At 50.1% G+C, this 27,869-nt stretch overlaps 1 protein-coding gene across 3 annotated transcripts; it reads left to right on the top strand.

Annotated features, from left to right (window-relative positions):
• The first annotated feature begins 1,857 nt into the window (after positions 1–1,857).
• On the top strand, positions 1,858–27,578 carry CCDC136 (coiled-coil domain containing 136). Of its 3 annotated transcripts, XM_055307526.1 has the most exons (18): positions 1,858–1,986; positions 2,740–2,847; positions 4,456–4,698; positions 4,776–4,850; positions 8,469–8,792; positions 11,229–11,340; positions 11,934–12,102; positions 12,380–12,520; positions 12,859–13,017; positions 13,296–13,466; positions 13,904–14,089; positions 15,729–15,923; positions 16,419–16,646; positions 18,096–18,596; positions 18,931–19,152; positions 20,208–20,486; positions 21,154–21,447; positions 27,238–27,578. In XM_055307526.1, the coding sequence occupies exons 1-18, from the start codon at positions 1,929–1,931 to the stop codon at positions 27,346–27,348; spliced, it is 3,576 nt and encodes a 1,191-aa protein (XP_055163501.1). In that variant the 5' UTR covers positions 1,858–1,928; the 3' UTR covers positions 27,349–27,578. The 3 variants fall into 3 exon arrangements, with proteins under 3 accessions (XP_055163501.1, XP_055163499.1, XP_055163500.1); XM_055307524.1 differs by lacking the exons at positions 15,729–15,923; positions 16,419–16,646; positions 18,096–18,596; ... (1 more) ...; positions 20,208–20,486; positions 21,154–21,447 and adding an exon at positions 23,242–23,348; XM_055307525.1 differs by lacking the exons at positions 12,859–13,017; positions 13,296–13,466; positions 13,904–14,089; ... (4 more) ...; positions 20,208–20,486; positions 21,154–21,447 and adding an exon at positions 23,242–23,348.
• Positions 27,579–27,869: the final 291 nt, after the last annotated feature.

Genomic DNA, 27,869 nt, shown 5'->3' with positions numbered 1-27,869 from the left:
AAGAAGTCAGCAGTCAAGGTCAACTGTTAACCAAACTTGCTGGCTAAGCCAGGACTAGAAGGAGCCATGCTTGGGCAGAGCAAACAGCTATTGGGCTTCCAGCCTTCCAGTGTCCTCAATGCCCAGGCTCTGTGCGCCCATCCTGATGCCTTGCCACCCCCACACCAGCCTTGTCTGGACAAGCCTGATACCTGGAGCAGGCTCTCTGAAAGGGGTCTTCATGGGCTTGTTCAACAGCCTTTCCCCACATCTGGATCACCTTGACCAGAGGACCTGGGGTGTAATCCTGACCTCTGGGGAGCAAATGAAACCTCCTTGATCTGTGTTCATCATCTTTCAGAGCACCAGGCTGGGGGTTTGAGAGGGAGGGAAGAAAAGGAGGTGGGGGGGGAGGGAGAGAAGAGACTTACAGGACAACATTATACTTAATAGGCAACATTTCACTCCATGTGAAATCATGTGTTAAATGATAAGACAGAGTATTAATTGTGTAGTTGAAAGATTTACCTTTCTCATTTATTGTGTCAGATACTTTCTCAGATGCTAGACATACAAAAATGACTATAGTACTTCCCAATCTTCCAGAAGTTGGGCAGACACAAAAGTAAAAACCTGACCTTGACAAAGTGACAGGTGTTACCCCAGGAGTAAAGAGGACAGTGTGGAGCACAGCAGGCCTCTACTGGTCTAGGGGTGGGCATCAGGAGAGGCTGCCTAGAGGTGACTCCTGACTGAGGGTTGTAGAATAAGTAGGGATGTCTAGGCAAAGGAGGGCTTCTTTCCTGAAGAATACAGAGGGCTTGTGAACACAGACAATGCACGTCCATAACCTGGTGAGTGGATAGCCAAGAAAAGGGATTGGTGTGTGTCCCTGGCTCAGGAATCCCCTAACACTTTCCTGGATGCATTGGGACTGCCTGGTTCCCAAGTGTATCCACTTCTTTCCTGGGTGAGACCTGTAGAGACCTGAGAACGATTGCCTCCTCTGATCCAGCACCAGGTAGATGTTCCCTGAATGAACGATTAAGTGAAATAAGCCCTCTGGGTTTCCACATCTCCCTCGTATGAGAGTGAAAATCAGCAGTGCCCACTCGGAACACGCTCCAGAGGCAGGGTGGGTAGAAGTCGTGGATCGCAGCTCCTTGGGTGTGGGGCCGGGGGGGGGGGGGGGGGGGGCAGAGTGGTGGCGGGAAGAGGTCTTCGGCAGTGAGGGCTGCGAGGGGCCAAGGCACCGCCCTCCCGAGAGGGTTCGGGCTCTGGCTTGGTTGGGGCGCGGGGAAAGCAGAGGGGTCAGGGCCCTGCGGTTCACAGATCTCGGCCTTGGCTTCCCTTCTCCTGCCTTCACGCGGTCAGTCCCGGGACGCAAGAGGCCACCGCGCGGGGATGGGGGCTGCGGCCGGGGTCCGCGCTGCCCGCGGAGGTGGGGGACGCGGGCCCTGCTTGGCGGGCGTGTGTCCGCGCGTCTGGAGGAAACAGCAGCGGAGGATTCGTCCAGCTTTGTCCTCTTCCTGCCCCATCCCCGCGCGGGACGGGGCTCGTCTGAGACTTGGCCCCGAGAGGTCTCCGCGCGCAGCCGACTCGGGCGGGACCCTTCGCCGGGACCGGGCGATCTCGTGGCCACTCCTGGGACGGCCTCACGCTCCGAGGGGCTCCCTCCGCTCCCCGCTCCCCGCTCCCCCCTCCCCGCTCCCCGGCCCTGGGGCGTGTCGGGGGACGGGCTCCCTCGCCCCCGCCCCCGCCCGCTCGCCGCGCCGGGTCCCGGAGCGCGGTGGAGGGAGGGCTTCCGGGCGGGGGTGGCGTCAGGTGGCCCGGCCAGGCCCCGCCCCCTCGGCCCGCCCTCCCTCCCCTGCGCACCCGGCTCCGGGTCCCCGGCCTGGCGGCTGCGGCGTCTCCTCCGGGCGGCGACGGCAGCGGCGGCGCGAGCGGCCATGGAGGCGGGCGCCGGGGCGGGCGCGGGCGCCGCGGGCTGGAGCTGCCCCGGCCCAGGTCAGAGCCGCCCCCCACCTCTCCACCGCCACTCCTTCCTCTTCTCCATCTCTCCTCCCTCCAGACCCCCACGTCCTCCCTCTCCCCCCTCTCCCTCCGCCGCTCCCACCTCTCCGTCCTGTCTTCCTCCCTCCATCCTGCCCCTCACCCCGGGCCCGGTCTCCATCTTTCCGGGCTGGGTCTTCCCCACACCGGTCGCATCATCCGCTGGCGGTCTCTCGCCCTGCACCCCTCCACCCCGTCGGTCCAGCCCTGGGGGCCCCAGACCCTGCGCCCCCTCCGGCCCGAAGGCTCCGAGCGCAGGGCGCGGATGGGGTGGATGGGGTCCAGGCAGAGAATGGAGCGGAGGGGAGCGGCCCGGCCCGGAACCCCTTGCCACATGCCCCCCCCCCCCTCCCGCCCCGCATCACCTCCTTCCCCTTCCATGCACCACCTCACCCTCTCAGCCTCTCCGCCCTGGCTCTTGCCCGTCCGTCTCCCTTCACAGCTAAAGAGACTGTGCTGGGAGAGGAGCCTGGAACTGGGGATGCCGAGGAGGTTGGGCGGCGCAGGGCGGGATCCCCGCAGGCCCAGCTCGAGGGGCGGCTGAGGGAGGAAAGTCGCAGCCGGGGCTGCCTGAGCCGAGCACTTCCACCTGGATTAAAAACTCTGGGGCTCCAGAGGGCTAGAAGGCACGTCCCCCTCTCCCTCCTGTGCACCCCAGCCCCCAGCCCCCTTAGTAGCCCACCGTGCCTCCTCTCTTCCTACCCACAGGACCCACAGTGACCACTTTAGGCTCCTATGAAGCATCTGAGGGTTGTGAGAGGAAGAAAGGCCAACGCTGGGGGTCCCTGGAGCGGCGGGGGATGCAAGCTATGGAGGGTGAGTTTTCCCAAAGAGCTTTCTTTCTCTCCCCTCAGCCAACTCCCCTTCCTTCCTCCTTACCCCATCTGGTCCCCAGAGCTCCCAGCCAGGACAGAGCCCTTCCTGTAGCTCACCTGAGCCCCCTCTACCCTTCAGGTCTGAAATCTACCCCTCCTCAGGGCTCAGGCTTTGAGGGAGGTTCTGGGTGCTTCCCTTTGGGGCCCTAATCACCAGCTAACCAGGTTGTGTGTCCCCGGGGGGAGCTGCCAGACAGAGAAAGAGGCCTTGTTGGACACAGCTTTGAAGCAGCCTTTCAGCAGGGGGTTTGTTCTCACTGCCACCCGACCCAGATCCCAAGCTGTCTCATATTTTTGAAAAGCAGGGAACTGAGCATGTGAAGTGAGCATTGTCCTTCTGGTGCCACCAGCCACTAACTTTGTGGCTTTGGTTCTCTTAGGATCCCTTACAGCCTGAAAGAATTGCCTGGGAGGGGGCAGGTGAGAAGGCCAACCTTCCAACACTCATGTATCCCCACCGCACCCATGTTACTTGACAGTTGCTGCCAACACCAGACTCCTGGAAGGATGCTGATCCGTTTCCCAGGACTCCCTGTGAAGTGTTCCCAGGTCTCCACGCACACTGTGTGGGCAACCCTGCTCCTTTAAGGGGGACAGATGACACAAGGGGTCCCAGATGGACCTTAGGCTGCTGTCATGAGACCAGGGATTCAGAATTGTAAAACAAAGTAAATAATCAGTATCCTGACAAAGTGTCACTATTTCAAGGAATTGCATTGCAGCAAAGGAGGGGGTACTCACCAACCAGAGGCTGGGGACCAGTGCACCCCAGTTTCCTGATGCATTAAAATGGTAGGCTTTTTTTTTACACACAAGTACAGCCTTGGAACTGAAACCTGAAGTTTCCTTCAGGTTTGAGGAGGGAAGTTAGGAGGAGGGAACTCATAACACTTGAGGAGGGGAGAGGCCTCCTAACAGCAGAGAAAAGGAAGGTAGACTCTGCAGAAAATTTCAGAACAGCCATGTGATAGAATACATTTGAAAGGGCCTCAGTATTGGTCCAGTAAAACATTTAAAATCACTTCATTCAGATGTTTTCTTTTTCTAACTACCAATAGGCAACCTTTTCTTATTCTGGAAAGGCTAATTTCTTCCAAGCCACCTGGATAGTTTTTTAACTTTGGACAAACCCCAGACTTTAACTCTTGTCCCATTTGGCCTAAAGACACGGCCAGCATCTGAATCCTTTCTTGAGTACTTGTCCCACTATGCAGAGACCACCAGGACTGCAAGAAGCATGTATCCTTGTGCAAGCTCACATAGCTAACCAGCACCCCAGCTGCTCAGTTTGCCCGAAGTCAGTAGCAAGAGGCCACCTGGTACAATACTGGTCCAGGAAGGGCCTGGGTGGGGATGGGCTACCTCCAAACTTGACCCTTACACCTGAGGACTCATCACGAGTGCAGGTCCTGCCGAGGGGGCTCCTTGGGGGACACCAGGTGGCACTATTATACCATCTCTGCACTGGAACAATGAGCAGAAGGGCCCTTGAAGGACTCTGGAAAAGATGTTGCCTCGGACCCCCTGGTGGGATGGGTTTCTCTCCTAGGGGAAGTGTTACTCCCAGCTCTCTATGAGGAGGAAGAGGAAGAAGAAGAGGTGGAAGAAGAGGAAGAGCAAGTGCAGAAAGGTGGCAGTGTGGGCTCCCTGTCTGTTAGCAAGCACCGGGGTCTGAGCCTCACAGAGACGGAGCTGGAAGAGCTGCGGGCTCAGGTGCTACAGCTGGTGGCAGAGCTGGAGGAGACCCGGGAACTGGCAGGGCAGCATGAAGATGACTCCCTGGAGCTGCAGGGTGAGTGCCTGGAAGGGGGCCAGAGGGTCTGGGCTCCCCGGATCCCAGGATCATGCCTGCTGCCTCTCTCACTGCAGGACTCTTGGAGGATGAACGGCTGGCCAGTGCCCAGCAGGCAGAGGTGTTCACCAAGCAAATCCAGCAGCTCCAAGGTAATTGCCAGCACTTGGACTGGATGGAACGTGGCCATCCAAGTACTTTTGTCCTGAGGGTTTGACTGTAGCATAGCAGACAAATATAAACTAATTCAGTACTTTCTCCTCATTTTCCCCTTACTATTCTCACCTTTTCCTCCTTCTCTCCCCATTCTCTTTTTTACCTAATTTCTGTTCTTCTTTGCATCTCTACCTGGCTCTTCTGCCTTCCGCTGCCCTTCGTTGCCATACCATTTCACATCTTCTTTTTCTGGCTAACACTCTCCCTTTTCTCTCATCCCGTCACACCTATATCCCTTTCCCTTTGTTCTTCCGGTCATGGGGTAGGTAATCAGGGCTGAATTCCAAACCAGACTGCTTTTCCCTGTCCCTACAAGGCCACCATGGGAAAAGCAATGAGCCAATGAGAAGTGACTGAGGGGACTCTACATCTTTTAAGGGAAGCAGATGAGAACGCTTTTCTTGCTTCCTAGGACCCAGCTTGTGGCCCCAAATCCCTTTCCTCTAACGCCCACATCCCTTTGTCTCTGGAAAGCAGCAAGGCAGGTGTCCCACATTCCCCTGTACTACCAAAAAAAGAGGCAGCTTTTGTTACTTCCATGGGCTTCCAGAAGGTTTAGGGAAGCTGCCCTAGAAAACAGCAGGGACTCTCCAGGGAGAACTGAGATCAAACCAAAAGAAAAATATAAATGGAGAAAAAAGGAAGGCCGGGTATTGGGCCTGGAGAGGAACAAGCAAAGGTAGAGAAAGGGGAGAAAAGAGAAGGGAAAAATGTAAGCCAAGGTAGATGCAGGAGAAGTAGACAATGAATGGGAAGAGGGTGAGGGAGAGAAATGGCAGGAGATGCATTGCATCTGGGAAGACAGTGATCATTTGTTTCGGATCACCTAGATTTTTGGGCCCAACTCTGCCACTTGACATGCTTTAGAATCTTCAGCAAGTCGCTTTTATCTCTCTGGGACTCAGTTCCTTATCCGTAAAATGGTGCTGATTTATTTGTTTATCATTCATTTATTGAGTGCCCATATACTTGGAGGACAATCTATGAATAAGACAGACCAGATCCCTGCCCTAATCAAGAGTACATTCTAACAGGGAGAGGCAGAATATAAACAATATAAGTTCAAGTGGCAATAAATGCTATGAAGACAGTATAACAATAGGATATAGAGAGATGTGGTGAGATGGAATTTTTTTTTTTGATAGGGCAGTTAGAAAAGTCCTCTTTGAGAAGATGACATTTGAGCTAAGACTTGAATAATGAGAAAGATCTGAGGGAAGAGCATACCAGGCAGAAGGAAGAGCACATGCAAAAATGCAGAGGTGGGAATGAGCTTCATGTGTTTGAAGGACAGAACAAAAGCCACTGTGGCTGAAGCAGAGTGCATGCGGAGGACCCTAGTAAGAGAGAGTATTCTGAGAGGTCAGGCTGAGGCTGGATTACAAAGGACCTTATAGGTCAGCTGGGAGGTTTGGTTTTTATTCTGAGTACAGTAAAAAGACATGGGAGTGTCTTATATTGAAGGTGGGGCCCTCAGGATTTCTGATGAATTGGATGGGGTGGAGGGTGGGGAGGGGTGGGAATAGGAGAGACATGAAAGATCACTTTGCCTTGAGAAACTGAATGGACAGTGCTGTCATTTATTGGGATGGGGAAGACTTGGTAAAGAACAAGTTTAAGGGCTAGAGGAACCATTGGAGACATGTTTTTACGTGTTGAGTTTGAAATGACTGTTAACATCTAAGTAACTATGTTAAAGGGGCAGTTGGCTATATGAATCTAGAACCAGGGGAGAAATCAAGGCTTGAGATATAAGTTTGGGAGTCATTAGCATATAGGTAGCATTTGAATCCCTGAGAGATCACCATGAAATCACATGGTGAGATATAAGAAGAGGAAAAGGCCAGTCCCAGGGATACTCCAGTATTTAAAGGTCCAGTAGAGGAGATATGAACAAAAGAGAGTGAGGCAGGAGGAATGGCAAAAGTATTTCATGTCCTGGATGCCAAGAGCAGAAATTTCTTCAAAGAGATAATGATCAACTGTCAAAAGTTGTTAAATCAAATAAGATGCCTGTTGCATCTTATTTGGAGGGCTCTGAGATATTTTAGTGAGGACAGAAGCCCGTTTGGATTGGGATTAAAGAGGAAGGGGGAGTTGAAATAGAGGAGGTGAGTACAGTTAGTTACAGTAGACATGTTCTGAAGAGAAGCAGAGAAATAAGGGGAGAGGAAATGAAGTCAAGGGAGAGGTTTTTTTTGGGGGGGTGGTTTGAGATAGGATTCACTACATTAGATCATGTTTGTATGATGAAGGAAGCAATCCTGTAGAGGAGGAAAAGACCTCTTTGCTTGGAGAAGGGACATACTTCCTTACAAATAGGAGGGAAGTCAGTAGAGTTGCAGGTTGACAACTACTTGGGAAAACTGAAATTCAGGAGCGATTCTCTACTAAGTAGGGTTGTTTCTACTAAGCATGAGGTCTCAAGCAAGAGAGGGGCTGAGGGTCTGGTGAAGACACACAAACTGCACCCTGCCGGATAAACTATAGAGACCGCCCTTGTGCACGCGCGTTGCCCGTTTCCGCCAAGAGGGGGCGCACGCGACCTCAGAGGTAGCTGGTGTTGAGAGGCCGTTCTGGCCGCCACAGCCCCGCGGGGGCCGGGACCGGCCGGCGGCGGGAGGCCCCCCAAGGAGACCGCCTGCGGGGGGGCCGACGAGATGGAGGCCATAACCAGTGAGTAAGAACCCACTTCTGTCCCGCAGCCCGATTCCCGGGCCCTAGGCTTCACTCGGACAGCCCCAGACCCACTGTCAACCGGCCCTAGCTCTTTGGAATCCGGGTCTGGCACCCCAACTCCCTACCGGGGTGGGGGGGGCTGCCCGGCCCAGTTTTCGGGCAAGCCCCTCCCCCTCGGGCTTGCAATCCCCGCCCCTCTACTCTGGGTGGGCCCTGCCCCTTTGCGCTCCCAAATTATGAACTTTTTTGGATGAAGAGGACCTTCCTCCATACTCCAGTGGATCTGAGGAAGCCTTTTTTTTTTTAAGGGCCAGACCCCAGAGGGGACCCTAAAGGAAAGTTAAACCCTAACGTCAAGGATGTAGTAGGAAAGTGAAGGACATAACCATGTTTGGTTATCATGTGATGAGCCTACATTTTCATTTAAGCTGAGAACTCTAAATACACATCAGGGGCCAGTACTAGGCAGTTCGTGGGAGCTGTGAGGCTCTGTAATTTCTAAGCTTCCAGACTGAATAGATGAGAATAGTCTGTGCAAATTTTTTTTAGTCAGGGAATTTTTGGAAAGACTCAGTGCATCAGTAAAATGCTGTAAATTAGTTTTGATCTGCAACACAGGAGCACTTAATACTTTTTGTTTGCAGTAGCCTAAGGGGTTGCTTTGGTGCCAGGCCTCAGAATCTCCTTTTCTACTCTACCTTCCTACATGGAGTCCTCTTTATTCCATAGCAGATGGAGCTATACTTCTCTGATGGGGTAGAGACTAGATTGCCAGTAGTTTCCAGATAAGAAATAAGTCTGCCTTTAACTTTCTGCTTCTAGAACATGATAAGTCCATTTATCCTCTTGACCATCCCAACCTCTGGGCTTTGCAGGTGAGTTGCGGTCTCTACGAGAGGAGATTTCCCTGTTAGAGCGTGAGAAAGAAAGTGAACTTAAGGAAATAGAACAGGAGTTGCACTTGGCCCAGGCTGAGATCCATAATCTGCGGCAAGCAGCAGAGGATTCTGCGACTGAACATGAGAGTGACATAGCATCCCTGCAGGAGGATCTCTGCCGGATGCAGAATGAACTCGATGACATGGAGCGCATTCGGGGAGAGTATGAAATGGAGATCACCTCCCTCCGTGCAGAAATGGAGATGAAGAGCTCTGACCCATCCAATAGTTTAAGTCTTTCAGATTTCTCCGAGATGCAAGGTATGAGAGGGCAAACCCCCTTCCTGGCCTGCCAGTAAAGCCGAGCAGAGGGAGTTAGTATCCAAGAAAATGGTGGAAGGTGGTCTTAGATCATGAATTGGGAACCTCTAGAAAAAACCTCCACGTTTAATTCAAGACCATAAGGGAGAAGAATTTATCTAGATGTCACATAACCAGTCAGTGGTGGTATGAGAAATGACACTGTGGAGGTGTATTCTGAGAATTCTTCCTCAGAGAGCCATTGGACGTTTGTTGATTTAACTGTGGGAAAGCACTTCCTGAGAAAGTCTCCAGTTCCGGGATGAGAGGATAAGGGGTTGATCACCTTGGGAAACTTCCTGCTGCTCTGGCATCATGGCAGTTTGCCTGGACTGCGTGTTATGGGCGGGGGGGCGGGGGGGGGCCTCCAGTCCTGCTCCCAGGTCCCAGGATGCTAATGCTTAGGCTCCTTGAGCCCTCTCCAACGTAGAAGCTTTAGGGGGCAACAAAGCAGAGCACAAGACAGCTGGAGAGAAAGAGAGGTTATTTCCAGTAATACACGAAGTACTAAAAAGCTTAGAGCTCTGCTTTCAGACAATGAGTCTCCCAGCTAGTTGCTAGGATTCATGACATCAGAGTTTGCCTTTATTCTGAGGCTAGATTTATGATTTAGGTATAATGGGAGGCCCCGTATTAGGCCAGGTCAAGCAGAGGCAATCAACAAGGAATCAAAGAACTGTGATTTTTCCCAGCTATAACAAGTTTCTCAGAAGAGCATTTGGGCTGGTGGTGCCAGGAGAGTGAGGCCAGCACAGTGGGAAAGCTTGGGTCAAAGTTAAACAGACCTGAGAGCAGAACCACAGTTCTGCTAATTAGTGGGGTGAACTTGGCCTGGTTATTGTCTCTCTCTTAGTTTCTGTGTCTGTAAAAATTGGTTAATAAAACTTTACAGTCAGAAGGGATCCTGAAATAGGAAGGGACCTTAGAGAAAATGGAGAGGAATCTGAATAAAATGTTGAGTTTAGTTAACAGTAATGTATGAATATTGATTCCTTAGTTGTGACAAATGTACCCATGGTAAGATGTTAACAATAGGGGAAATGAGATGAGAGCTCTCCCAGGGAGTTTTACACTATCTTTGCAACTTTTCTGTGACTCTGAAGCTATTGTAAAATTAAAAGTTTATTTTAAAAAAAGGGAAAGAAAACCTTACAGGGCTATTTTCGGGATTAAATGAAATGCCTAGTATGTTGAAGTCCTCACAGACTAGCTAACTGGAAGGCTGAAACCATCAAGTCTAATGCTTAGCACATGGTTGGCTTATATTAAAGGTTAGTTTCCTTCCTTCCTTCCATGGTAATCTGCAGTACTCCAAAAACTTTTGGTTGGAATAAAGAAGGAACATTAGATGTGAATTTCAGGGTGTTGACTCTTACAGCAGGTACAATAGACCTTGTGTTCTAATTGGAGCAAGTCAGTATTCTTTAAATATCAGTAGAATTGGTATTCTAAGATAAATAATTCTTAATCAGGAAGAAACAAAATAGAGGTGTTTGTTTGATTGTAGCTCCAGAAAGTATTAGTAGCTGGTACTTAGGGACATGTGCCGGGTCATTGCAACCAGATCTCTGCTGATGATTGAGGGTGATATGCGGGTCTGGTGGGGATGGGCTCTTCTGTCAGCTGATAAAAGATCTTCAGAATGAATTCTTGACCACATGCAGGCCAGTGTATTTGGTGTGGTGATAAAGTAAGTAAAAGGACGTTCAGGATGCCCAGGTTGTCTCTAGAAGGCCAGGACTGGCAGTGTGATGCAGTAGTTTCACATCCCTCAGCTTTTGTACTAAAAGAGTAATAGGAAGGTAATCATCAATGGAAACTTGAAATATAATAACCCAGAAACTCAATTAAAACCTTCACGAGCGGGATCCCTGGGTGGCGCAGCGGTTTGGCGCCTGCCTTTGGCCCGGGGCACGATCCTGGAGACCCGGGATCGAATCCCACGTCGGGCTCCCGGTGCATGGAGCCTGCTTCTCCCTCTGCCTGTGTCTCTGCCCCTCTCTCTCTCACTGTGTGCCTGTCATAAATAAATAAATAAAATAAAATAAAATAAAATAAAATAAAATAAAAAAATAAAATAAAATAAAATAAAAAAAAACCTTCACGAGCTCCTAAAATCTCAAGACTCTTCCTCTGTTGGGGTTCTGAAGATGGGTACACAGGGCAGATCTGGGCAGATGAGAAGAAGGGCGCTATGTGAAAGAGGATAAAGACACATAGCAGTGTGGAATTTGGGGGGTTTTGTCTTCTAAGCCACTGCATGCGGTGTCTCTTCAGTCTTTAGAAAAAGAGAAGCTATTCAGCTTTCTGCTATCTGATTTCTAAGCAGGAAAATTAGGGGCTGATTACCAGTGCTTCTTCTCCAGGATCTCACACGTCTCCATTTGTCCTCTGCAGAAGAATTGCAGCAACTGCGAGAACGCTACCGCTTCCTGAACGAGGAGTACCAGGCCCTGCAGGAGAGCAACAGCAGCCTCACGGGGCAGCTTGCGGATCTGGAGAGTGAGAGGTATAACCAGCAGGCTAGGAGGACTCTTAGGACTCTGCTTTTGGCTTTTCTCTGAATAGAACCAGTGAAGGCAGATGCTAGGCTAATAAATGTCCCTCTACTTCTACCCAGCCAGTCTTTTCCACAGATGCCACTTAGAAGCAAACATGGAGAGCCAAGTGTCTCAGGACTGGAGTTCTTTTTTTTTTTTTTTTTTTTTTTAGTTCTAAAATTTAGTTTACTTCCATTCTAGGGGTTGGGGTCTGGTTTGCTCTGCCCTAGAGCTGATCACAGTGATTCCTTTCTTGTCCACACAGGCTGAATTCAGTCAAATGGTGTAGTACCTCCCTTCAGATTAGAGCTGGCTGGACACAAGGCCCAGCCTTGAGCCCAACTAGACTATCATTGTTAGGTCTCCCAGAGCCAAGCATGCCTTGATTGAGGTACTGGGACTTTTTCTTCACCTTCTTGACATGTTTATTTGGAAGACAAATCACAATATAAGGCTCTTTACCATCTTTGCCTAAAATAAAGACATCAGGACCAAGCACCCTTACTAGGTGATGCCAGGCAGAGCACTTTCCCAAACATGGCTCTGGGGTTCTGGATTATAGGACACGAAGAGCAACAGAAAAGTGGCTGGAATCCCAAATGCTAAAGAATATGATGTCAGCAGAGTCTCAGACTTCAGAAATGGATTTTCTAGAACCGGATCCTGAAACCCAGTTGTTGCGACAACAGCTTCTGGGAGCTGAAGAGCAGATGCATGACATGCAGAACAAGGTAGGGGAAGGCAGGCACCGTCACTGTCTCTCTTTTACCCTCTCCTGGCCTACACTAGCAACATCTCCTTAGATACGGGGCTGACAAAGGAGGCATACACTATGGCAGGTGATAGTACTCTGGGTTCTCGTTTGCTTGCTCGATGGAAATATTCCAAAAAAAGGAATGCCATATCCTTTCCAAGCCTATTCTTTTTTTTTTTTCTTCCCCAAGTCTAGTTTTGAAGTGTGTGTGGCACCTATCCTCAATCAGCCTTTCTGTTCCGTCTCCTGCACAGTGTAAGGAATTGTGTTGTGAGTTGCAAGAACTACAGCATCATCGTCGGACCAGTGAGGAGGAGCAGAGGCGGCTGCAGAGAGAGCTTAAGTGTGCACAGAATGAGGTGCTTCGATTTCAGACCTCTCCCAATGTCACCCAGGTAAACACTGATGGGGGAAGGGAGTATGGGGAGGGCGGAAGGGCCTCTGTGAAGCTGCTGCATCAGGGAAGGATGAACGCAGAGCAAGGCTGTGCTTGGCTGATTCTTGCCCTGAGACCAGGGGTACAGTCTACTGGAGACCAGTTGGACAAGTCACATAGCTTTGTGTTCTAGAAATGGTAGCCATTCCTGAATGTCTGCCTCAGAGAAGAAACCCAACCTTAGACCTGTGGGAGCTCCTCAAGATGTCTACGTCTGGAAAGGACCCAAACTGGTCTGTAGAGGGGTCTGCTGTTTCTCTTGAGAGTAACTGTTCTACCTACGTCCTCCCACCACAGAACGAGGAGCTGAAGACCAGACTCTGTGCCCTGCAGCAAAAGTACGATGCTAGCCAGGATGAGCAGAATGAGCTCTTGAAGGTGCAACTACAGCTTCAGTCTGAGCTCCGGCAGCTCAGAGTCTTGAAACCCACAGTCGTAGAAAGCCCAAACGAGAAGGTAACCACAAAAGGAGGTGAGGGGCAACTGAGGCGCTTAGAGGTTTTGGGGACGGTGGATCAGAGCAGAGTTAAAATAAGTCCAGCTGCCACATGCGCAGCACCACTGGTACGGATCTCCGGCCACCCTTGAGCACAGCGCTGGGCGAGAGGACAACTGGTAAGCAAGGGGCAGGGAGAAGTCAGGTCTTAGACCATCCGTGTCTGAGAGTGACTCAGGCAGAAGAGTGAACGGGTTGAGGACCCCAGAGGTACTGCCCACAGCCCCCTCCACCGCAGGAGTTACTGTGCCGGCTACAGAAGTTGCAGCTTCAGTACCAGCACATCACGTGTGAGAAGGATAAGCTGCTAGAAGTGCAGCGACAGCTGTGTGGGGACCTGCAGTACCATGAGGCGGAGGTGCAGCGCCTCAAGAACGTCGTGGCCTCCTTCCAGGAGAGCAGTGAGAAGGTAAAAGAAACTCCAGGTGAGGGAGAATATAGCCAGATGGAATCTTCTGTGAAAGCAGTAGTACCAAAGAGGAGGGGGCACTCATGGCATTCTGTAGTATAGCCATTGGTATGGGGGATAAAGAGGTGCCTAGTAGAAAGGTGATTTCACAGAGTCATGATGCACGCAGCTTCCTTTGATTTTAAATCAGAAAATCAGCCAGTAAAAAGGTAGCTCTCTTTTTTTCCCCATCTGCCCAAAAGGGAAGCCCCAGAAGGCCCCTGCATCGAGCCTGTTAGGGTCTGGTCCATCTCAGGTAGCCTCCATTGGGATGAAATTCCAGTCCCCTCCTGGGACTGGAAAGGACCAGGTAGGACCCCTTAGTCCCTGTCTGTGAAGAGAGAGTGCAGCTGCAAGGGCTTCTGGGATGATGGTGGGGCCTGCCTCCCCTACCCCAGAACGCAGAGATGCACGCCCAGCTTCAGGAGATGAAGCGGCTGTACCAGACCAGCAAGGAAGAGCTGGAGCGGCAGAAGCACATGTATGATCAGCTCGAGCAGGACCTCCTGCTTTGCCACCAGGAGCTGAAGGAGCTCAAGACCACCCAGCCCATCCCAGAAGACAAGGGGAAATGTGCTAATAAGGTAATTGTAATTAAGAGAGATGAGGTCTCCTGGGTACTTCCTCTGGAGAAAGGAGGTATAAGGGCAACAGGTGCAGTCATCCAACCAAGGGGGTTGATGAGTTCCCTGTCCGTCCAGTCACAGCTGGGTGTGCAAGTCAGGAAACAGAAGAGTCCCATGCTATTTACTTTTAAACAGTTTGCCTTGATCTTGACTTTGAGCCCAAGCCACAGCCTAATAGGATCAGTGCAGCTGCATCCAGTCTGAACACCTGAGGGTTTTGCATGTGATTCCATATGTGTAGACACTTAGACCTTGTTATTAGAACTTACAGTGATATCTTGTCATTTGCAGAGAACATACAGAAAAGCCCACATGTGCAACTTTTATCATTAGACCTAGAAAGAGAAGGTCCAGTTTTCTCAGGCAGATTGCAGATGCTCTTGTCAGGTGATGTGGTCTTGTGCAACTAGACCAGGGTGCTGATTGGATATTAGAAGGACCTAGGCTCTTCTAAGGCTTCCTCTGTGACTTCAGAATAGAGAAGTTCTCTAAGCTTGAGTTTTACCCTCTTTACATTGAACAGAATACTATTCCCTTCTTACTTGCTTTTAATAATAAACCCTGGTAGTGATAAGTGAGGCTTTCCTTATTTTCTTTTTTTTCATAGTGTATAAAATGCAAGTCATTATCAGTTATCCTTAGACCTTGTGTTGAGCACTTTCAGCTCCTGATCACTGATAGGAAATGGAAGATGTTGAAACATGATGGAGAAAAGGCACAAGATTCTCAAAGTATGGTAGAGCAAGTCACCTTTTGCCGGAATACTCAGTGGCTCCTACCACAGCCAGCAGCAGGCTGTGTCCCCAGGGAAAAGCCTTCGGAAGACCCAGAATGGGGAGGTTATCTGGACCACCCCAATGGTCCACCTGCCTCTCTGTGTCCAGGTTCACATTTTCTTCTTCCATTCCCACTCAGTCTAGAGGCCAGAGTGTCTATGACTTGCTCACCCCCTCCTCTCCTAGTAGAAGAGACTACAGAGAGGGAGCCAGCTCGCTGACACAGAGCCAGCTTTTCCTCTTGTCCTAAAACAGCAGTGAGATGAATTCAATATTAGAAGGTTTGGTTTCATGGAATCATGGGATAATTTAGTCTTTTCAATCCAAATTCAGCAGTAGCCCATATTTTTCTAGAGATTTAAAAAGATGATAATGAAAACAAAAATGGGGACAAATCGGGTGGAGTTTTTATTGGTAAGAAGTATAATTAGGTATAAAACCAACTGGGGTTGGTGACAGTGACAGGAACCAGAACTCCCAGCAGGGCAGGAGAATGATCTTTACCAAAGGTAAGGGCCAAAGGAAAGGAAGGTGGGGACCTGAGAAGGGAGGGGTGTTGTTAACACTCCCTTCACAGGGCTCTCAGAAGTGGCCAGAAGACGAAATTTACAGCATAACCGGACAGTCCTGAGCAGCCTGCTGGGGTTTCCCATTTGGTGTCTAAACCCACACGGGTGCAGCATGGCTTGGGACCATCAGTCCAAGGGGACCATACAGGGAGGGAGCCTCTGGTGAACCACAAGATGCAGGAGAGCACAGAAGGGCTCTGCTTGCCGGACAGTGCAGAGAAATGCCTCTCAGAGTAACCACCCCCTCCACAGTGTGACACACTGCTGTCCAGACTGACAGAATTGCAGGAAAAGTACAAGGCCAGCCAGAAGGAGATGGCGCAGCTGCAGATGGAGCAGTGTGAGCTCCTGGAGGATCAGAGGAGGATGCAGGAGGAGCAGGGGCAGCTGCAGGAAGAGCTGCACAGGCTCACGTTCCCACTGCCCAAAACTGGTCTCATCCCTAAGGTAACCCCAGCCAGGGAATGGCTGCTGACTAGGGAGAAGCTGCTTCGAGAAGCTTCTGAGGTGTGACTATACTTGGGGAAAAGATCAGGGTGGGAATCAAACCTTTTCTCAGTCAGCCATGGCTTACTTTGGTCACTGACTCTTCAAACCAAAAAATTGAGTATAGCTGAGTAGGTTTTAAATCTTAAAATACATATTGTACTCTGGAACCTGCCCAGCATTTTCTCCTTAGATTTTTAGTCCAACTGGATAAAATATACTCTGAGAAAACTTTGTAAACTACAGAATGCCTGCACCATATGAGATCATGACTACTCACCTAGCAGGTCTCCACAGAAGGACCACTCCCCCACCACACCAACCCCATCCCAGATGGGATCCCAGAGCCAACCCAGAGACTCCTAAGGGAAGGGTCCCCAGCATGAAGGAGGAGGCATGGGTCTTCTATGTAGCTACCACGGTTCCTGCCTGCTTCCTTCCCACTCCACCTTACAGAGTCAGGAGCTACTTACAAAGTTACAAGACCTGTGTGAACTACAGCTGCTCTACCAAGGTATGCAGGAAGAGCAGAAAAAACTGGTGCAGAATCAAGAGTGTGTGCTCAAAGAACAGTCAGAGCTGCATGAGGAGCTGCATCATTTCAAAGAGTCTCGTTTCCGGGATGTGTTGGAGAAGCCCGACAATTCCAAATCACCTAAGTCCTCCAAGTGTGGTCAGAACAAGGTAACCAGAACAAGAGGCAGGGAGACAGTTCCTGGGACAGCAGCATGGTAGGGAAGAGGGCTCCATGGAAGGGTCAAAGTCAGGAAGGCCTGTCTGCCCAAGTGTAAGAATGAGCCTGAGGCCCCCTCCTTCAGCCATGCCCACCCACAGGCTCATTAAGATGTGACTTTAGCTATGGCCTGAGGACCTCAATCAGGTACATGCTCAGTTGAAGTGCTGTGAACACTGAGAACTGGGGGTAACCCAGGAATCTAATCACTTGATAATCTGATGCAGCCCCTTCAACATCATTTTCCAGATTTAAAGTATCAATTTAGTGTTTGTCTGGATTCCTTGGGACTGACTCTGAGCATGTCATCCCTTTCTCATGAGCTGGTTGATAAATGAGCAGTGTACTTTCCAGTGATCAAAATCTATCACTTTTTGGTGTTCTACCTGCCACAAATCTGGGGCCATTCATTTCCAAGGGAAGAATTCCTAGCATGTGGCATTCTTGGTACTGACCACATTATCTTCATTGGAACTTTGGTGGCAGTAAGAGCCACGTGATGGGGGTTAGACTAGAGAATCCATGCATCTCAAGCACCAGGAAGGGGCCATGCCTCTGAGGTCACACTGGTGGAGACTTCTGCACAAGTCTCTTCAGGATTAAGGGGGATGCCTTTGGTCTGAGGTCTCAGGGTGGGCAGGGAAGAGCAGGTAGAGAGTTCCAATTTAGGCTAGCCCTATTCATTCAGATATTAGCCTAGATAGGGAGAACCAGGAAATTGCAGAAGTCCAAACAGATTTGGTCAGACTCCAAGGGCATCAGATTTCAGCATGGATAACACTGACCAGGAACCAGGTATAACTATTTCCTTAACTGATCAGATCTCATCCTGGGCATTAGCAGCCAAGAAGCCAGGCGCAGAGGGCCTGGGAAACATGCCCAGAGGCCAGATTCAGAATTGGGACAGGAGGTACAGGGACTTGTAGTGAGACCTTAATTCCAGGTCCACATCTTCTGAAGGAGGAATTCTTGTAGGCTCACATTGCTCACATTCAAGGCCAGGGCTGATTTTAGAATTGGGAATAGGGGAGGGGACTGAGCCCCAGGGTTAGGATATAATGGGTATATCCCGACTGAGAAGACGGGAGGGGAGGGAGGCAGAGTGTTCTTGATACTCACTCAGCTCTGCTGCATGGAGAGACAGATGTACCAGAGTTTAGAAACTAGCAGGAACGGGAGCCTGGGAACCATAAAATATCTGCCCTGGGAAGATTATCCCCAGTGTGAGAAACTGACATGTGCCAGTAGCTGCAGGCTGTTAAAGACCTAGGCCATGGTGAAATGAGTGTAGGTGTACGGGTCCCTGAAGTGCATCTCAGACATCTGTCCCAGGAGGGGTGCAGCTAGAAGGATGGCAGTGTCTGGAGTGTTGGTAATGTCTCCCCACCCACTCCCGGCAGTCCAAGATGATCATCGCCCAGATGCAGGCTCTGCAGGTGCTGTATGAGGGGACTCAGACCGAGCAGGAGCTACTGCAGCAGGAGCAGGGAAGGCTCCTCGAGGAGCGGAAGAGGCTGCAGGCCGACCTACAGCTCTGCCTGGAAGAAATGCAGCTGCTCCAGGGCCAGTCCCCTTCCATAAAAATGAGCCTGGAGTCCTACAAGACCTATGGCGATATGGCGACCGTCAACGAGAACTGTCCCCGGAGTTATAGTAGCATTGATGACAGTGAGAGCTATCACAAGAGTTTTGGGAGCACTCAGGCCAGCAACGAGAGCTTTCTCAAGAGCTATGACAGCGGCTCCAGTGCCCATGAGAACTTTGAGAAGAGTTATTGCAGCAGCAGCAGCAGCAGCGTTACCTATAAGAAGAGTTACGGCAGCAGTAGTAGCTCTGACACCTGTTACAAGAGTTACATCAGTGGCACTAACGATGAGCTTGCTGGGCTTGAAGATACAGAGGTAAAAGTAGCCAAAGGAGAGGTCAGCCAGGGAGAGAAGTTTCTTGTCTTACTAAGAGATAAGTCACCAATGAAGGGTGCAAGAAGTGAGGTGGGCAGCAGGGTCAGGGCTGAGCTGGGTCACTGGAAATGAACAAGGCACTCCGCCTTGTCTAATATGGAGATGCTCCCATCACAGCAATGGTGCTTTATGGGAGGAAATACAGAATTAGCCCCTGGGCAGCTTCAGATCCTTGCCGCCATTGTTCTGTACCCAGGTAAGGGCCTAGCAAAGAGAGTGGGGCGGAGGGCAGGTCCTCCCCTGGGTGCGGTCATTACTCCTCCACCCTCCGCAGCACTGTGAGGACATGGTTGCCAAGGTGGTGATCAAGCTGCAGGGGGTGCAGGCCATGTACCAGCTCAGCCAGGAGGAACACGATCGGCTGCAAGAGCAGATGAAAAAGCTGCTGGACAGGCAGAAAGAGCTGAAGGAAGAGCTGGACGCCTGTGAAAAGGAATTCAAGGAGTGCATAGAAAGCCTTGAGAAGCCCACTGCCTCCCCAAACGACAAGAATGAGGTAACTGCTATCTAGGAGGCCAGGTTTCTTCCAGGAATTCCTAGAGCCAGAGGAGGTCATAGGTCACAGCCATATTGGAGAGACTGAGGAAAGAGGTCTGGGAGCTCACTGCTTGCTCTGCATAGTCGCCCCCTTCCTGGTCAGAGGAGCAGAGCAGGAGCTGCAGCCCATCAGCCCTGATGGACACTGCTCAGTGCTCACTGCGCTGAGAGTTATTCATCATCAAAACTCTGAATAGCTTTTCTCTTTGTCCTTTTACCATCTCTCTCCTTTGTAGGTCCCAGAGCACTTCTGTGGAGTTGTATTTTTTCACCTTTAGTTATTTGGGGTCTCTTTAGCTAGATTGTGAGCACCTTGAGGACAGAGGCTTGCCTCCTTTTGGATCACATTATGCCAAGAAGGGTGCTGTGCATCTGTGAGGGATGGGACAGAAGGCAGTCTTTCTAAACCCAGGAGTAGTCCAGTCCAGCGGAGCTCACCATGTGCACACAGGAGAGTTCAGAGAGCAGCCAGCACGTGGGCCTAGGTTGCTTAGTATTGGTACCTACCAGGGCAACCAGAAGTGATGCCAGAAGTCAGGAAAGACAAAACCAGAAATTAGAGAGCAGCATTGGAATTTGCCTATGTTTCCAGGGTGAAGTGTAGGAGTCCAGGCACGCTCTCAGGAGTGGACCACATGGTTCCTTAGGTAGTTGTACCTAATAGAGAAATAGCTTGGGCAAAGTAAGAGTTTCCATCAGAAAGATTATCTGTAATAAAGCCCCGAGGTTCAGAAAAGGTAGCCCTATAGTTCTTCCCCAGACAGGTCACAGTAAAAACATAATTTAAATCATCCTTTTTGGATCACATTAGGTGTAAACCGTCAGGTACCTCATTCAGAGCCTATTTGTAAAACTGCAATAGAGACTCGTATCCTGCAGTTTAAAATTTCCTCTCGTCTACTCCCCCTTGGGCCTTGGCAAGGCACACTCTGGGAGTGACCCCCAGGCAGGGCTCCAGCTGACTGACTAGGCCAGGCTGCGGCTGACTGGCCCTCTGCTCCCCCACCCTGGCAGATCAAAGAGCTGCAGACTAAGCTGCGGGAGCTGCAGCTACAGTACCAGGCGAGCATGGATGAGCAGGGCCGGCTTCTGGCAGTGCAGGAGCAGCTGGAGGGGCAGCTGCAGTGCTGCCAGGAAGAGCTCCGCCAGCTCAAAGAGAAGTCCTCTGTTACCAAAGAAACCAATGGGAAAAATGGCAATAAGAATATGAACAAAAATGCCAATGGGGTTAAAAATAAAAAGGTGACCATACCAAGCCTGGACTGTTCTGAGGGCAGCTATGAGAACGAAAAGGTGAGTAATAACCTTAGTAGCCAGATAAGCAGAAAGGCAGACGAGATCTTGGGAAGAAAAATCATCACCGCCACCATTTTGGCCAGGTGAGGTATTTGTAGAGAAGCTTCTGGCCTCTCTCTTGTAGCAGAGTATTTCCCTCTTGGTGGCAATTCCATACTCCCCTTTCCTGTGTATTTAAAAGCAGTGGAACACAGATCACTTATACCTGGTGGTACAGCCCCAAAGGACCATATCCCCTAGGGTGGACAAGTGCTCCAATTAGCTCAGCCCAATTTTCTTCGTGGGTTACATGCCCAAGAGAGGGACCAAATGGATGCAGAGAAGGAATTCATTCAAAGCAGTTGTGTCCTAAGACGAGAGGAGGGTGGGGTCAAGTAGGAGTCATGGTCGCCCTGTGGGGTAGGAGGCAGCAGCTGAGGGACAGAGCTCAAGATTTTAGCTCTGGTAGCCATCTTAAATGGCCAACGATGGTTGTGTCGGTCCAGAGAGGCTGGATGTGACTGTCACCGCTCTGTGCTCAGGCAGAGACTTGGTGCCAGAATGTGCTGCTGCCTGTGCACCGAGCACTCTGGGAAGCAAAGTGCTCTTGAGATAGTCCAGCTTTGTCACCAAAGGTGGGCATCTTTGCGGTAACTGCAGAATCCTGCCCTGCCTCCACCCACAGAATCTGGAGGTGGTGATGCACTACAAGGCCAGCCACATGGATTTAGGTGATCTAACAGAAGTGGAGGAGGGGAAGGAAAAAATCAAGAACATGAAGCAGGTCCTCTGGAATGAAGTGGTTTCTGTGATGTCAGAGCCTCCAGAGGTGAAGTCCACAGAAGATGAGGACGGGGTTTATGAAGAGTCCCAAAAACAGGAGGGCAAGGAGGAAGACAGCAAAGATGAGAGCACTGTTGATGCTTGTCCCGAAGCTTCAGAGGGAAGCAACCCCCTCAAGCTTTCTGAGAGCAAAAAGGTAACCACGGTCAAAGGCTGGATTGAGTGGGAAGTGGGCTCTGGGCTCCCTCAGGTGCCCTTGTGTGGAGGGGTTACCCAGCCTGAGGATGGACGTCTGTAGGAGCAGAGGCCAGCCAAGGCCTGAGGTGCAGCACTTGGGGAGAGTGCAGATGGAGCCTGAAGTGGTGGAGGTGGGCTCTCCACGAGAGATGGTGGGCTCAGGCCCACATGCGGTGGACCTATGGCTCAGAGATCTCCTTTCCTGGGAAGTGGGGTGGGGCTGTTGCCATCCTACCTCCTCTCACTTGGGTGGTAGCCCTTGTTCCTCACGTCAGGAGGGCTCTTCACCCCTCACCTGGCGCTGCACTGAGGATAGGACAATGTGAGGCCTGCTTCAAGCCCTCTCAGCCTGCATTAGTGGCTCGGTCCTGCTTCCTTGAGGTGCCCTGTTGGGTTGACCTTTGTCATTGCTGTCAAGGGTGTGGGGAGGCTGCTGTGCCTTACAGGTTCTGTGTATTACAGGGTAGGAGGATGGGGGCTGGTCAGAAGCGGTAGAGTATTTTAGTCTGCACAGCAAGGGCCATTGGCCCATCCGGGGAGCCACCAGAGCCCTCACCCTTTAGTTGCTAGATCTTGAGAGGCTGGTATGGGAGCATCCTGAGTTGTTTACCAACTGTACAAAAGTATTTCTGTATTTTAACTACTGGTACATCTGCAGAGGTACGAACCAACTGATTTCCTGCCCTAGTTGAGGTTAACTGGGGGCTCCGATTCCCTGAAGAGTCCTTCCTGAATAAGTCCTCAGTTTACAGGACAGGTTCTTTCCATCTCTCTAAACACAGGGGAAGAAAATAAGTCTCTTGTGGTGAGATGTCCCAGTCAACTCCGTCCACAGCACTGGCTAAAAAATCTAGTGTGCAGTTCTCTGTTAACCTTGTGGCAGAGGACCATTATTTGGGATGTAAAAAGTAGGAGCAACCACAGCCCATTCCCCAGTGTTCCAGTTTCTTCAAATTCATCATATTCCACCACATGTTGGCTTAGAGCCTCCTAGCTTTCCTTGCCTTGGGTGCTGCATCTTTAAACGCCAGCCTGATCCTTGAACTTCACAGTTGAGCACATTCCTTGTGTCTACACGTGGAGGTGCCCCTTTGCCTCCCTGCGGCCCGAATCTTTTGCAGGCAGCTCTGATGGCATGTGTGTCACTGCCTGCGAATTCACTTGCTCTCTGGAAGATTGTTGCAAGTCGAAGCACTAGCACTTCTCTACTGTTAGCCTGTTCTAGTGCATGTTGTCCCCCAACAACAGCATTAGACTCCTAGGGGATCGTTGGGACCAGAGCCCAGAACACTGAGACCTGGTGGTGAGCAACCAGAACAAGTGGGCTACTGGAGGGATGGGTGGCCTGGCAGGAGACCCAGTGACCTGGAGAAGTACACGTCCTCCTCATCCAGAGAGCCCAGCGTTACTCTCGGGGCATCCCTTTTCAAGAGTCACTGTCCTTCAAGAACTGTCTAGTGCAGATCACCCCGCTTGAGAGGGCTATGGTGAGCCAGGAGAGTGGCCCCACTGCCTGATTTAACCCATTCAGGTTTGCATCTTCCGCAGGCTGCCAGTGGGAAGATCCAGGCCCCGGGCCAGGGGAGAGATATGGCTGCCCTCACTGCCTGTTGTTTAACCTCTCAATCTCTTTCTCTTTTCCCTTTGTTTTCTCATCTTCATTATCCATTGGATTCATATGTTTCTGTCTTTTTATACCACCCCCCATCTCCTGGCCTCTCCCTGTGCTTCCTTCTCATTTGGTATGTTGCAGCCATCCCCTGCCCCCAAGCCCCCCATCTTCTCCTTGCCTCTTGTAGGCCTGGTGGTCATATCGGCTTTGCTCTGGTGCTGGTGGGCTGAGACGTCGTCCTAACACAGGTACTGGTATTGAGTCCTCTTCTTCCGAGGGGTAGAGGGAGGGTGCAGGTTGCCCTGGCCTCTCCTCTTTCCCCTTTCTCTCGTTTGCTTGCTTCTTGCTTTAGCCATCGGACAGCAGGATACGCAGGGCTGAGTTTTAGCCCTGACTTCTCCTCGGGCTACTGCAGAGCCCACACCTCTGAGCACGTCTTCCTAACACATAGTGAGTTGAAATGCATACTGTTGACACAGTTTGAGTTTCTGTCCTCTGGCTGGGAAAGCCTTGGCTGCTCCCAGCACTGTGGCTACTTTGAGAAACGCTTGACCACTTCTGGTGAGCTGACATCTGTTGGCAAGGCTGTCTCTGTTTAGCCCCAGAACCACGCTCTCACTACTGTCACCACCCATGACGGCAAAATAAGGCATCACTGCCTCCCCTGTTGGGTGAGAGAGGAATTCTGGCCTGCCATGACCAGCCCCCAACCCCAACCCTAATCCCTCTGCCCAGGGGCATTTGTATGAGGGCAGCCTCAATTTGTCCTTCAAACTTGGTGAAAATGGAATAGAAACCCCTACCATATTGTGTTCTTCTAAGGAATTCTCTGGTTTGGGACTTCTGGTCTTAGGAAAAATCAGAATAAGAATGCCAGGAAATATTTTATAGTTCTCCGTTTATCCCTTTTGGGGTCCAGATTCTATTGTAATTGGCTTCCCAAACCAGGCTTTCTGGAGAGAATGAGGTACTTGTGAAAAGAGCGAGATGCAAGTGTTCTCAGGGCACCGAGGCTGACATATTCTGGGCACCTTCCATTTGGCCTTGGTCCATGTAATCTGGTCTCTCAACAGGATACCAAATTTAGGAGGCAGAATGTGGTCTAGAGGGCCCAAGGTAGAGCCCTAGGGTTCCACCTATCTTTGGAACCCATAAACTATTCTCTCCTGGCCTGTTCTGGCTTCTTTCTCCTGCTCCCCTGTTTACCCCACTCCCTGCCCTCCTTTCTCACCCCTGCAAATGGAGTGCAGCTGGCTTAACACACAGGTTGGGGTGGCAGCTGAAGCATGTGTTGGTAAGGACTCACCAGCATCCTTTTCCCCTTACTTGTTTTCCTCTGCATCCTTTCTCCCCTCTAAGGCATTCTACTTACTCCTTTGGTGACAGAGTGTCTCCCTATACTTGTTCTTCTCCGGTCCATATCCAGATTTCTCAGTTCCTAGGGGAGACCCAAAGCATTTGGATGGAACCTTTCTGCAGCTTGGCCAGGCCCATGCAGAATGAGAGGAAGGAGCCCTGGGTAGGGCACTCTTGGGGAGCCTGGCTGTGCCTCTTGCTCTGCAGCTCCCAGTCCAGGAGCTGAGGCAGTGTAGCCCTATAGAAGGTGTGACTGACCAGTGGTCAGAAAATCTGGCCCAGTCTGTCTCTGCCTCTTCCTTTTAGTCCCAGTGGGCAAAATGTATAATGAGAACATTCGTTTCTGAGATGACAGCAAAGGATGGTCAAACAAACCTCTGTCTTCCTTGTGTGAAGATCACAGGAGTTCATGTTTATGAAAGTGCTTCATAAATGGTAAAACACCCCATGAATAATTTTAAAAGAGTGTATACTTACATTATACATACTATGTGATCGGCACTGTTCTTATCACCTTATGTATGTTAACTCATTTAATCTTTGCAACGACCAGGTAGCTTTTATTATCATATAATAAAACAAGGCATGGAGAGGTCAAGTAATACCACCACTGAATTGTGAGTTAGATTCTAAGGACTAATATTAGCAGCAGCTAAAATGCCAGTCTTGCTTCCCTCCTTACCATCTCTCCACATTTTGAGCAGTTTTCCTTGGTTGCTTCCATGTAATTAGGAAGACCCCGTACTTCTCTTAATGTAGCCTCCAATGGTGTTAGCTCTCGACAACTAATGTCACATTGTTAACTCAGGGCATGCATTGTTTATAAAGCCTCTTTGCATATTGCATATGCTAAGCATCCTCTCCTCATTTTCTACCTGCAGTTGATTTTTTTATCCAAGGCAGATTTTTTAATTCATTCCCATTAGGTATAATCCATTGATGTAACTTGTGGAGTTTGGGTTTGTGTTTTTCTTTTTTTTAAATCTTGACCTTGTGGCTTCAAAGTACCCATTTCTCTGCCAGCTTTGCATCCTCCTCAGAGGTGACCAGCCCACCTTTATATTATGCATTGTTTTTTTTTTAAGTTTTATCTATTTAATCTCTACACCCCACATAGGGCTTGAACTCACCACCCCGAGACCAAGAGTTGCTTGCTCTTCTGACTGAGCCAGCTAGGCACCCTGTTCATGATCATCAAAGATGAGGGCTGAGCCTCTAGAGTGTTGTCTCTCCAGGCTCTCTTTTATCCAGCTCACTGATCACTTATTAAATGGTCACACAGAAAACTGTGCTGGTACCCTACTCTTATTTCCTCCCATCCTCTCCAAGGATATCATGGAAAGTCTGTCAGATGTCTTGATAAAGTCCAAAAACATTTCCTTGGTCTGCCAACTTAGGAACCCAGTCTGAAAGGAGAGCCTGATGTGACTTACCCTTTGGGAGCAGCCCTCCACTCAGCCAGTCTGGAACTTGCATCTCTGGTATAGAGAATTACTAGTTCACATTTATGGATCAGCTCTATCTTCCATTTTATTTTATTTTTAAATTAAATTAAATTTTATTTTATTTTATTTATTTGAGGAGGGGGAGGGCCAAAGGGAGAGGGAGAGAGAGAATCCCAAGCAGGCTCCATGCCCAGTGTGGAGCCCAACATGGAGCTGGATCTCATGACCCTAAGATAATGATCTGAACTGAAATCCAAAGTTGGACACTTACCCGACTGAGCCCCTCAGGTGCCCTTCCAGTTATTTTGTTACATAAATTACTCTATATATCTATCTCCAGCATTGTGCTTTCCATTACATTTGTGCTGCTCTATTTAGTAACTACTTCTACAAATGTAGGAGATCTTTGTTCTTTATAGCTGGCTTAAAATCCTCTTTTTAGTTCCATTATTCTCTGAGCAAATGCATTCTGAGCATCAATGGGCTATACTCTGCTCTTACCTAAAATCCTCCCCATTATTATGCCATAGCTTAGGACTCAAAACCCAAATTTGGTCTTTCAAGTAATACAGTAAAAAAAAAAAAAGTAGTAACAATAGGAACTATTTTCCTAAGTATGTATTGTCCACGATTTCATGTGCCCTAAATGATGCTGCTTTGTTGTCCCATGAATCAGCAGGATTCACTGTGGTCAGCAGAGTCTAGAAGACTTAGCACAGTGGCACATGCTCTGGAAGTCAACGCCCTGGTGACCAGGGGTGTTTTAAGGACCCTGGCATTTGCCTTCTAGACCAGTGACCAGCTTCCTTGAGTTTCCCCAAACCAATGTCCTTCTCCACAAAAGGCTTCGGCTGCCTAAGAACCTCATATTTGCCTGTACTCCATGGTGTGCTTTCTTTACTTCCCCCTCCATTTTATCCTTTTGACTGAGTTCACTTCTCCTGCATAAAGCCAATGAGGCACTGCTGCTTTTCCTAAAGGCCCCCATTTACCCTCTCTTTTTCTTGCCATGGCACTTGATCCTTTCTCATTGCGACCATCTGGGTACTCTTTGGTCTGCCTCCTGAGCTTGCTTCTACACACAGGAACTGGTATTCTCCTCATTCCATTGGGCATGCCTACACGCAGTCACCTCAGGTGATATACCTGGCGTTGTTCCAGATGTCTAACACTGCCAGAACTAAGGCCACATTGTCTTCAGCAGTTACCCAGGAGGTGAGAGAGACCAGACCATGAGGTTCCTGATGTCTCTCCAGTGCCAGTAGACAGGGGAATCTCTGGCTTAGGGAAGGATTCAGAAGGCCGAGCACTCACCATTTGTCTTTGGTCCCCACAGAACTTGTTTGGGATGTGGAAGCCTATGGTGTTCTTGGCTATTGCGGCTGTGGCTCTGTATGTGTTACCCAACATGCGACCGCAGGAGTCAGAGTTCTGCCTCATGGAGTGATGGCAGACCTGGGCCAGCCGAGGGAGCAGATCCCCAGTGGCCACTATCCTCAGCTTTGGGCAGGACACACTGCGCCAGAGCCCCCACCTCACCCATGTGTCCCATGTGTCCCCATCTCCTTAGCCTCAGTCACCCAGGCTGGAAAGGTTATGGGGAGCTGCTGGCTGCCATCTCCTGCCTTGTGTAAGAACCCGGGTTCCGTGTAATTAAATATCAACCTAATTACCTGAGACTTTGTGGCTTTTTGTTTGTTAAACAGAACCTCACAACACAACCAGAAGAGAGCAGTCCCCCTTTAACCAGGTACCTCACTTAAGGATCTGGTTCCTGAATATGATTTCTCACCCTGCAGATGACCTCAGGATGAGGGTGGCTCCCTGTGCTGCCAGCTGACTCGCAAATGCATTGGTCTGCACATATAAACCCCGTCTCTAGGAGCTCATCCTAGCTCAGGGAAATGGAATGATCTGGGTACTCTGTGTGAGGGGGGTTAAATGACTTGCCCTTGGGTCTGTGCCCAT

The sequence above is a fragment of the Nyctereutes procyonoides genome, unplaced genomic scaffold (genome assembly GCF_905146905.1).
Source record: "Nyctereutes procyonoides isolate TBG_1078 unplaced genomic scaffold, NYPRO_anot_genome, whole genome shotgun sequence".
Classification (NCBI taxonomy): Eukaryota; Metazoa; Chordata; class Mammalia; order Carnivora; family Canidae; genus Nyctereutes; species Nyctereutes procyonoides.
This window is presented reverse-complemented; position numbering and strand designations above follow the sequence as displayed.

Excerpts from the sequence above, each read along its gene's own strand:
- CCDC136 (XM_055307526.1), top strand. The coding sequence starts at position 1,929 with ATGGAGGCGGGCGCCGGGGCGGGCGCGGGCGCCGCGGGCTGGAGCTGC. Across the intron at positions 12,521-12,858 it reads CCTCTCCCAATGTCACCCAG|AACGAGGAGCTGAAGACCAG; the intron begins GTAAACACTGAT and ends CTCCCACCACAG. Across the intron at positions 13,467-13,903 it reads TCCAGGAGAGCAGTGAGAAG|AACGCAGAGATGCACGCCCA; the intron begins GTAAAAGAAACT and ends CCCCTACCCCAG.